The 10272-nt window shown below is 39.9% G+C and overlaps 1 protein-coding gene across 1 annotated transcript in view; it reads left to right on the top strand.

Annotated features, from left to right (window-relative positions):
- LOC123976489 (collagen alpha-3(IX) chain-like) overlaps positions 1-8370 on the top strand; it is a 28544-nt gene extending 20174 nt beyond the window's left edge. Inside the window, exons 29-37 of the mRNA XM_046058715.1 lie at positions 1422-1493; positions 1592-1627; positions 1708-1752; positions 1845-1877; positions 2124-2270; positions 3538-3592; positions 3705-3899; positions 4406-4492; positions 7430-8370. Coding sequence (XP_045914671.1) covers positions 1422-1493; positions 1592-1627; positions 1708-1752; positions 1845-1877; positions 2124-2270; positions 3538-3592; positions 3705-3899; positions 4406-4492; positions 7430-7632 — 873 coding nt within the window. The 3' untranslated portion in view covers positions 7633-8370. The remainder of the gene's footprint in view (positions 1-1421; positions 1494-1591; positions 1628-1707; positions 1753-1844; positions 1878-2123; positions 2271-3537; positions 3593-3704; positions 3900-4405; positions 4493-7429) is intronic.
- The last annotated feature ends 1902 nt before the right edge of the window (positions 8371-10272 follow it).

Here is a 10272-nt window from a genome sequence, read left to right on the forward strand (position 1 = left end):
TGGTGAAATATAACTGAGTACATTTACTCAAGTACATAGTTGAGGTATGTGTACTTTACTTGAATATTTCCTCAACCTTATACTTCTACTCCCCTCTACTACATCTCAGAGGAAAAAATAGTTTTTGTATTCCACTATTTGTCTGACAGATTTAGTTACTAGTTATTTTACAGGTTATAGTTTTTCATACCCTTCTTGTCCAGTAAAAAACACACATCTCCAAATGTGCTGATTTTGAATTTGAATTTTTTCTGAAAAATGTTCCTTTGTGGGCTGAGAAACTCTTCTACTTCTCAAGATCAGTGCTTAAAGTAGGCCGGCACTTACAGTATACATTTTACTCTTTGGCGCACCAGGACTTTTTGTTCTCACAGAAAAGTTATGAAAAATAGCTTGCAAAAAGAAATGTTAAGTAACAAATAATAACTGCTTTGAGAAAGGTTTATTTGCACAATACGAAAACAAAGAATGCAATTTAATGTATAGAATAAACAAATTGTCCAAAAGAAGGAACTTAAGCTAAAAAAAAAACAAGCTACTGATTACTGCATTATATTCCATTATAGTTTTATATTTTGGATTGTCACATGCCATTTTGTGTTTCCTTTCATATAAAGACATTAACACCATAAATTGGTGCAGAAAATGTCTCCAGAATGCAGTAATTTAAGAGTTTAATGCTCAATATCTTCTGGGGGAGGACTTTTATATTTCACCGTCAAAGGTTTCTTCAAAATAGTGTGAAAATATCTCTTCATTTTGTTCTACATAAAGCGTCAACCTTGTTGACAGCAATCAGCAAGTGCCAGCTAGCTAATACACACGCCAACACGTGAATGGAGAGTACTGGCACCTATGTTTTTCCACTTCAAGCACTGCTCAAGATAAATAAACTATTTGTAAATGCTCCGTATTTGTATAGCGCCTTTCTAGTCTTTTTCGACCACTCAAAGTGCTTTTACACTACATCTGCATTCACACACTGAGCCTAAGTGCTCAAATAGAAACTAACATTCACACACATTCATACACTGGCGGAACAGCCGCCAGGGGCAATTGAGGTTTCAGTATCTTGCCCAAGGACACTTCGACATGCAACCAGGGGGAGCCAACGATTAAACCGCCGACCTTCCGATTAGCAGCCAACCTGCTCTATCCTCCTGAGCCACAGCCGCCCCGGTATTTAACCCCATCAATCCAGAAACAGCATATTCAACAGTGAAACCCATTTTATACAAATATACTGAAGAATTGCTGATAACACTTCTATTTTTAACATACTTTTACTTAAGTAAGGTTTTGAATTTAGGACTTTTACTTTCTCATTGTAAGTAAAAAATGTAAATACTTCCTCCACCACTGCCAAATGCTAAAATCTTCAACTGTATAGAAAAGTTGGATGTAAAATTTTGTATTTCCAGGGTGAAAAAGGAGAAAAAGGTGACACTGGTGCCAAAGGAATAAAGGGTCATACTGGACTCAAAGGTGATCAGGTTAGACAAATCTCATTTTACCAATGTTACTTCCTACAACATCCCTAATGATGGGGTTTCGGTTTAGTGAACATTGTGTTTTTTCATGTGTTGTCTAGGGGCCTATGGGGCCAATTGGACCAAAAGGAAGTCAGGTAAGAACTATTACAATCTGTTGCTTCGAATGTATCCTGTGAATGACCTTACACACTCACCACGCTGCCTTTGTGAACAGGGGGCCACAGGTCTTTCAGGAGATATCGGGGTCAAGGGAGATCAGGTATGTGGAGCTGCATTTTGTTTAGTTGAACATGCAACAACCTTTCCACAAGTGGGTTTGACAGACGTCAGCTAATCTTTGTGTGTTTTCAGGGCCCTCCCGGTGTTGCTGGAATCAAAGGAGAGGTATTAAAAACCACTGTCTGTACTGCAACTCTCGCATTCTGTTCTAAACTGTTGCCTGAAGAACACCTGCTACTGCTAGTGGGTTGCATTGTATATGAACAAAATAATGTAATCTAGTTGAACTTGTGCCCGGGTATCATGATGAAACCCACACGAATAAAAGATACACTGATGTACCAGTAAAAAAAAAAATGGACAGTTAATATCAGATTAGGATGGTAATGATTTTTTTCCCCCAACATTAAGCCTGGAGAGAAGGGTCAAAGAGGAGCTACAGGAGATAGTGGCAGACCAGGTCAGCCGGGTCACGAGGGTTTGGCTGGTCCAATGGGAGCTCGAGGGCAGGAGGGAGAACCAGGCATTCCCGGAACACCAGGCCCCAGAGGTCTACCTGTAAGTACTACTCTATATGCTATATGCAGCAGCAACACGCTGTCTAGCAGTAGTGGCCAACAAGCGCTAAGCTCAGATAGATCAGCCAAAAGTGGAAATGAACAACTGATAAACTTGAGAATTCTAAAAGAGAGAACATTACCTCCACCAAGGAGGTTATATTTTTCTGTGCTGTTTGTTTGTTTGTCTGTCTGTCAGAAGGATTGCGGAAAAACTACAGGCCCGATTTTCATGAAACTTGGTGGAAGGGTGTAGCATGGGCTTAGGAAGAGCAAACAAACATACAACAAGCATACAACAAAACATAACCGGCACCTCAAACATCACTGAGTGCCCCTCTAGTTGGTACTGTGGTTGGTATTATCCAAATAAATGGTTTATTTACTTTTTAGCCATGCTAGGGATGGTAATGTTGTCAGTCCACCACTTAACTGAAATATCTGAACAACTGCTGGATAGATTGCCTTACTATCTTGCACACGTACTCATGTTTTGCAGATGACACTGACTTTGGTGACTTTTCATTTAGTGCCATGGTCAAGCAAAATTCTTCCCAGTTCTTTGGTATTATGACCAAATACCTGCAAAACTAATGAGATCAGCCTCAGCTTCAGCCTCAGCAACCTGCTTAAAGAAAAAATACATTTGCCAAGTTCTAATCTTATCTCTTGGTATTATGCTAAATATGGGTCAAAATATTTTCTCTTTTTCCTCTTCCTGTAAAAACTTTTTAATGAATTCATCAAATCAAATTTGATTTGGGGTGACTAGCTAACCCTGACCATCACATGAAGCCACACCTAACCTAAACCACCTATGCTAACATAGCAATATCATAAGAGTTTCAGCTGGCAAAAACTGATCTAACAATGTGCATGAGGGAGTTGCGGGTGCTTAGCAGCTCTGTGTCACGCTGTATTCGCTAAGCCAACTTTGAATTATCCAATCACATCGGAAGAATTTGATTTAAATCACTCTTGTAACTAAACGCCACGCAGATACTCTTATGTTTCCCTGTAAGGTAAAATCTGCGTCTTAGCAATGTCAATGTAGCATTTTAACATACTGACATTTAACTCTTAGCACTGCTATGCAGCCTCACAGAGCTGCCGCCTCTGCTCTAGCCTCCATGATTCATGTGTAATATTACAATCCACATGTTGTATTTGCCTCACAGGATTTTACACTCTGTACAGCACATGGCAGCCGCAGACCCAAATCTATGCTCTATGTAGTGATGTAGTAATGCTTGTTCATCCTTTCACAGGGCCCTAAAGTGAGTGATGAGAAGCTTCGGGAAATGTGTTCTGCTGTTGTTGAAGGTGCAGTTCGGTCAAGTCCACATAACTTATACTGTATTTAACCCATGATCAAACTAATCATTCTTGTAAAAGACTTCCATGTGTTACAATGATTTGTTCTTTGCCCTTCTAGAACAATTAGCAGAGTTTAAGAAAGAGTTTCTGAAGAAACCAGCAGCCATTGGTGCCCCTGGTATTCCTGGACCGGCAGGACCTCCCGGCCCCCCTGGAGCAGCTGGAGTGCCAGGAGCAGCAGGAGCCCCAGGGCTGATGGGGCCCAAAGGCCATCCAGGCTTTTTTGGACTTCCAGGTGCACCAGGCAAAAAAGGTCAGTAAGCCTTTTTATGTCCATTCCCCACTTCATACTGAACTCTTACAACGCTAGCTAAGATTACCGAAGCTGCTGGCTTCAGCAATCTTTAGAAAAGCTTTGAGTGGTTTGCAAATACTGAATGTCTTTCACCGGCACTGTGATAGATAAGCTGTGCTGCTGTGATAACTTTTGCTTTTCCTTTATTTTCCTGGAGAGCATCCAGAACAGTGGATGTAGTGGCAAGAAATTAAATGAAGCCTTCAGAGAAAACAAGGCTGTGGTTCCTGGCAGTACACCTTCGTCTGCACATTGCCACAGCAAGAAGTTGTAGAGCGCTCTGCAGATGGAAGGGATTCACCCATGCATAACATCACACAATCAATGATTCACTAAACAAGGCTGAATCAAACTGGAGTCATTAAGTTTCCTAATTACATCGCCATAAATGTGAAAACAGTATGCTTCTCCATTTTATCTCAGCATTAATGTGTGTGTCCTCTATGTGCTCTTCTGTTCTGCAGGGGATGCTGGGGAAAAGGGAGATAAGGGAGACAAGGGAGAGGACGGTGTAGGAATCAAAGGAAGCCCCGGCGCACCAGGTGCACCAGGTAAAGCTACATTCTTGTCACAATTAGAGCACATTGCTGCTGAGAGGAAACAAGAGAGAGTCTTCAAAATGTCTACATCCCTCTTTATTAACAGTGGAACTGCACATTTAATTCCCCCCTCTTTGTGTGTGAGGAGATATAAACTATAATATATATATTATATATATATAAACTACTGCTGTTGTGCAGATTTAAAAGAAAATGTTTCTGGGCATATACTGTATATGGAAACAGCATCTAAGCTTCAAGCCGCAGGGTGGGCATTTCCCATTTGACTGATTTTTCAAGGACTTTGCTGTTAAAGACACCCTGTGGAATTCTCTTGTGAACAAACAAACAAACTGTTTACATAGAAGTCTAACAAACTGACAGACTGAACGCATTTGCTTCCTCATACAACATTTAAAAAGCTGTATTTAAGATTTTAAATCCTGCTTTGATGCCTGCTTTCTAGTACTTTTTTTTTTCTTCAGTGCCTTTGCTATCACATTACTGGTATTCTTGGCATATTATAGCCACCTGTAGATCAGTGAAATTGTGTGACACAATTGGCAAAATTGTGTATTGCGTCACAAATTTACTGTGTGCTACTAGCTGCTAGTGGTCAAAAACTCCACAGAGTATCTAACGTTCGTGGTGCACTATTGACTAGAACACGTCATAGCACGATACAAGGTGTTTTTCCCATTTTTTAACAAGTCTACATAGTGTGTACCATACTGTGTGAGCTGGTATATAGCTGGTAGTGGGAAAAGTGCTTAATTTTTCTACTTAAGTAAAGTACAGATACCACCCTAAAATGTAACTCAGGTAAAAGTCATCCAGCAAAACACTACTCAGGTAAACGTACCACACATTCAAATCTATTGATCTTACAAAATGTGATGTGGTAGTATCCCCTTCAGACCGTCTGACAGACACCTAGACCCATTTGGGACTATTTCTTAGGATGGGACAAGGAGGTGGAAACCGAAAGTAACTAACACTTTAGGCAGAAATCTCACCACAAATCCACACAAATGTAAAGTTTAGCACCTCTGATAAAGTGCAGCTTACAATCCCAAACAGAGCAAGTTTGTGCCTCAGTTTTTAGATGTTTATATATTGCAAAACTCTACCAGCTATGTTGCCACTGTCACAAAGTAGGGGCGACTCACAGTGCGAGAGTGACTTGATTACTATCATGGTGTATGCCGGTGGTGCATCAGCTGGGCGAAGTTGATTTGCGCCGAATAAATTTGTAATTTTATAAATTTGTTTTTAATGCTGCTCCACTCAGGTGTGCAATCAATGCAGGTGTTTTTCTGTCTTGTTAAGCTTTGATTAAGTCCAATATCAGTGTATTCATTCTAATTTCAGATAAAAGTATCATATAAAGCTTACCACTAGTATAACATTAATTTCAGTTACAGCAGTTTCATTCTGGTAAGGTTGTTCCCATTCGTTATTTCCTTGTGCAAGAAAAATGCTCTATATGGTGGTTAGTCTCTAATTTGTTAATGCTAAGTAGCCTACTGACTTGTCAATAATAATAACCATTCATGTAGAACTTGTTCAACATTTCAAAAGTTTGCTGTAGTACCACGTCAACCTTTGTTTAATGTCCCGTCCAATCCAGGCTGTGATTGATCAGTTCACAAAAAGTGATAACTTCATGCACACGCATGGATTCAAAAAGTAATCGAGCTTGTCCCAACTCCAGAGCAGCAGCAGCTTGTGAGAAGTGCCAGTACACTAAAGAGTAAAATTTAGGCCTAATAGTACAGGTACTGGTCAAAGCAAAATCCCGGACATTTGGGTGATTTAGAAATCCCGGATGGGTGTATTTTTATGTCCCAAAAAGAGGACATGTCTGGGGAAAAAGAGGACGTATGGTCACCCTAGCTTAGAAATGTAGCAAAGTCAAAGTAAAGATTGCAACAACTTGAAATACTCAAGAGTGCAAATCTGGAAAAAAAAAACTACTTAAGTACAGTAACGAAGTATTTGTTACTTTACACCTCTGTACACAGCCAACCGTCTGTCCCCAGCATTTGTGAGGACTCTTCGTGCCTTTAATGTTGTATTCTACTCAAATAGTGGAAGCTAGCAAGCCAGGCTAACTAGCTAACCGTGGACAGAAGATTGCAGTGTTGCAAACATTTATTTTACAATCTGCAGCTTAAAGCAGTTCACTTTTATTTTCATGGTCACTTTTTGAGGAGTTTAGCAACTATGGCCCACCTTTTGTTCCCAACTGCAACTCTGAAGCGATATGAATTATCAACCGCTCTGGTTGGTGCTTCTTACTGGCTTCCTCTCCATGGCAACAGCGAGTGTTGTTAGTCTGTCATTAGTGAATTATAGTTTAGTTATTGTTCAAGCCTTTACTTAGAGTGCAACAGATCACAAACTCACAGAGCAGCCAGGCAAGTTTTTCGCCCTTTTTTTCCTCTAGGCTCTCTCTCCAACTGCAGCTCTGACCCATGCCCCTTCCGCTGCACGGCATTTAGAACCCTCTGCCAAATTGTTGGACAAAACATGAAATGCAGTTGAAATAATTAAAATATTTATCCTCAAGTAGCATTGAGGATATCAAAGAATGGTAAAAAATTTAACTAACAAAAAAAAACACTTCTGGAAACAGCATCCCTCCCCACATCACAACTCTAATGAATCAAATATTGTCAGTTCCCCTGCTGCCTTGTTTCCTGTGTGGCCACTGGGAATGAAGTGATATTTTGAACTATTTATAGGGCACACAGATGTTGCACCAATTAAATAACAATACCCACAGTGTCACTTGGTTTTCTTTTTGTTAATTACAGTTTTGACTAAATAAGTGCTAAACTAATGTGAAGGATATACAATATGTGTATATACTCATTTCTTTGCGAAAAGGAATTTTAATTTCAGTTCCACTTTAATATGTCACATTCTTTGTTATCTCCACTTCAGGTGCACCAGGCGCTGCTGGCATTGGCAAGGATGGCAAAAATGGTGAACGTGGTGAGACAGGAAGTCCTGGTGTCCCCGGAGCATCGGGTCCAAGGGGACCAGCAGGGCCACCTGGGCTTTGTGATCCATCAACTTGTATAGGCAGACTTCCGCCTTTCTATATGGTCAGTGGAAAAAAGTCTGCCAGCTACAAGAACCCTTGAGACATCACAGCACATTGAAACACTCCAGATCTCATCCTGCAGTGACCACGTTTAAGGGCTTCTCAGAAGTGCAGGCGTGGCGGCCTTTGGGAGTCTTCAAACGTCTCCATCTAAACCACCAATCTAAGGGACTCGAAGGGAAACAGAGACAAGGCACAACTGTAGAATACTGTATAGATGTTTAACTTGTATGTGCTTTTGGTGAGGGCTTATCTAATGTTCAAAGATAGCTGCTACTGATGCCGAAGCAACTTCCTCCAGCCGACGGCAGGCACGCAGGCCCACGAGTTGTCCCATACGAATCAATGCAGTTACAACTGTTGACCCATCACCTTCAGGAAAACAAATATGAGCAGGCTGTAAAGTATTATAAAGGTACATCTCTCTGGTTTCCTCTTATGCATGTATGTTTTCATTCCTTGAATAAGCTCCCTGTGAACACTGCTTCTACTCTTCCAGCTACATGTAAAGCCTACAGCATACCAGATGCCATTTTGACCCACTGATTCTCCACTGCAGCCATGAGCCAGTTAGAAACAGAATTTGCTAAGTGGAACAATGTTTTGAGTTTTTGCTTTCAGAAGAATATTACAAAACAGTTTCACATCTTCAAATTTCACAGCTAAGAGCAGACATCTCCAACAACGTGCTTTTTCATTTAGGATCATACATTTGTTTTGCCTGATGTCTTATTAATGCCCTTTTTCAAACAATGTAATAAAGTGATATGTTTTGGAAGTGTTGCATAGTACTGTATTAAGACTGTTTAATGGAGCACAACATCTATCTTAGGGCCGCTGCAGTTATGGTCTGCTAGTATGAAAATGCATGCCAATGAGTCACATTATTACATAACACGATTAAGAGAATTAAGTTGATTGCTATGCACATGGTGAGGTGGGCAATCAATGAACTTCCACAGCCGCTCTAAAGTAAAATGGTTTTGTATTGAAAACCCTGGGTTGTTATGGATATAAACTAGATAAAGGGCATTTCACTGTTGCCAGGTTACTAAGGAGAGTCAACATCACCCCTACGTCTGTCTGAACAACACACATACATTCAGAGATCAAATATGACCTTTACCTAGCTGCTGGGAAAAGTTAGGATAGCAGCCACCCCAAGGACATCACTTTGATTTAATAGATCTTATCATGGCTTAGAGCCAGTGCATCTTAAGTTATTTGCATAAGATAACGGATGCACAATGTTCATAAAATATGGCTCAGCAAAAGACTGGCTTTACATATTCAGCATACTCATATTAAACATGATGGATGGCAGGAGAAGAGCATAACTCAAAGGGACCTTATTTTAAACATACAGTGATAGCACTGGGCAGGATCTCACAAACAACGTGAGACAAGCATTGCCTATTCAAAAAACAAAGCAAAGCCTGTATTATAAAATGAATCTGTTCCAGTCTTTATTATACAGTACAGTACATGTGTCTTTCCAATACTTTCAATATGCTACTAATTTAAAATCTCTTAGCACCAATTCATCAGGAATAAATGGAAAAAAAAAAAAAAACGGGTTAATATATTTTAGTTAATGCATTACAACACTTTTGCATTGGTTCAAATCATGAATAATTTAGCAGTATAACTTAAAAATATCTTTCAATTACCAAAAACAGCTGAATAACAGCTTGAATAATGAAAGATGTTTGGCTTATATGCATTACAAAATTTCAAGCTATGTGCAGCAACTTACCATCCTTACCACCCTGTAACACATAGTCTACTGGTGACTGAAACAAGCATTTACAAAATCAAGAAGGGGCAATACTGATACGGTTTGATAGTTCAAGAATAAACCACTGACAAAGAAGCAGCTACCATACAATAACCTGTATGAAATTAGCCATAATGTACTGTAGCTGCAAACATTTGCCAATGTAGTTTTGATGATATGAACATTTCTCAGAGGAGGAGCTGCTCTGAGGTCAGGAGTTAAACCTCAAAGGAACTGTAACATCTACAGGTTTCTTGGCTAAGTATGTCACATTGAAAAAGCAGCTAGTTAGCCTTGCTGACCAGCTAATTTTACAGCGATTGCTAGGCATTAACACAAGCTCGTATGTCCAGCCAGCTGAATGTCTAACCTCACACCATGGCCATGAATTAATGAAAAGCAAGTCATTTTCATGTTTTCTCTTCTGAGACCACACTTTGCCTAAGGCATATACTGCCAGTTAACTGTCTGTAAGAACCAATTAGCCTACAGTAGTTTGAAGCAAGCCCGTGTAACTTTAGAACTATGGAACTTCTGTCCACATGTGGCTAAAGGTGAAAATAGCTGAATTATGGTAAATATTAGCTAATATCATCCACCATAAGATACTGGTTAGACCAGGGGCTGTAGCTGTATACCAAATTTCTTTTATAAGATAAAGAATGCGTGTTTTCCTTTTCAAAAATTACATACCCTTGGTTTGACTCAACAAATCAAATTAGTCCTGCCTCCAGAGCAGCCAAGAAATAGCAGTCTGCTTTCTTCACATCTTCAAAACTAAGTTGTGTCAGAGCCACAACTCAATCTTCATAAATGATCTTCCATTTGATACCACAAGCATGACTGGCCCATATAGTCATAATTTTTTACCTGTGGTCATACTGTATGTCTTGGCAAGCCCAC

This window comes from Micropterus dolomieu, linkage group LG09 (assembly GCF_021292245.1).
Source record: "Micropterus dolomieu isolate WLL.071019.BEF.003 ecotype Adirondacks linkage group LG09, ASM2129224v1, whole genome shotgun sequence".
Lineage (NCBI taxonomy): Eukaryota > Metazoa > Chordata > Actinopteri > Centrarchiformes > Centrarchidae > Micropterus > Micropterus dolomieu.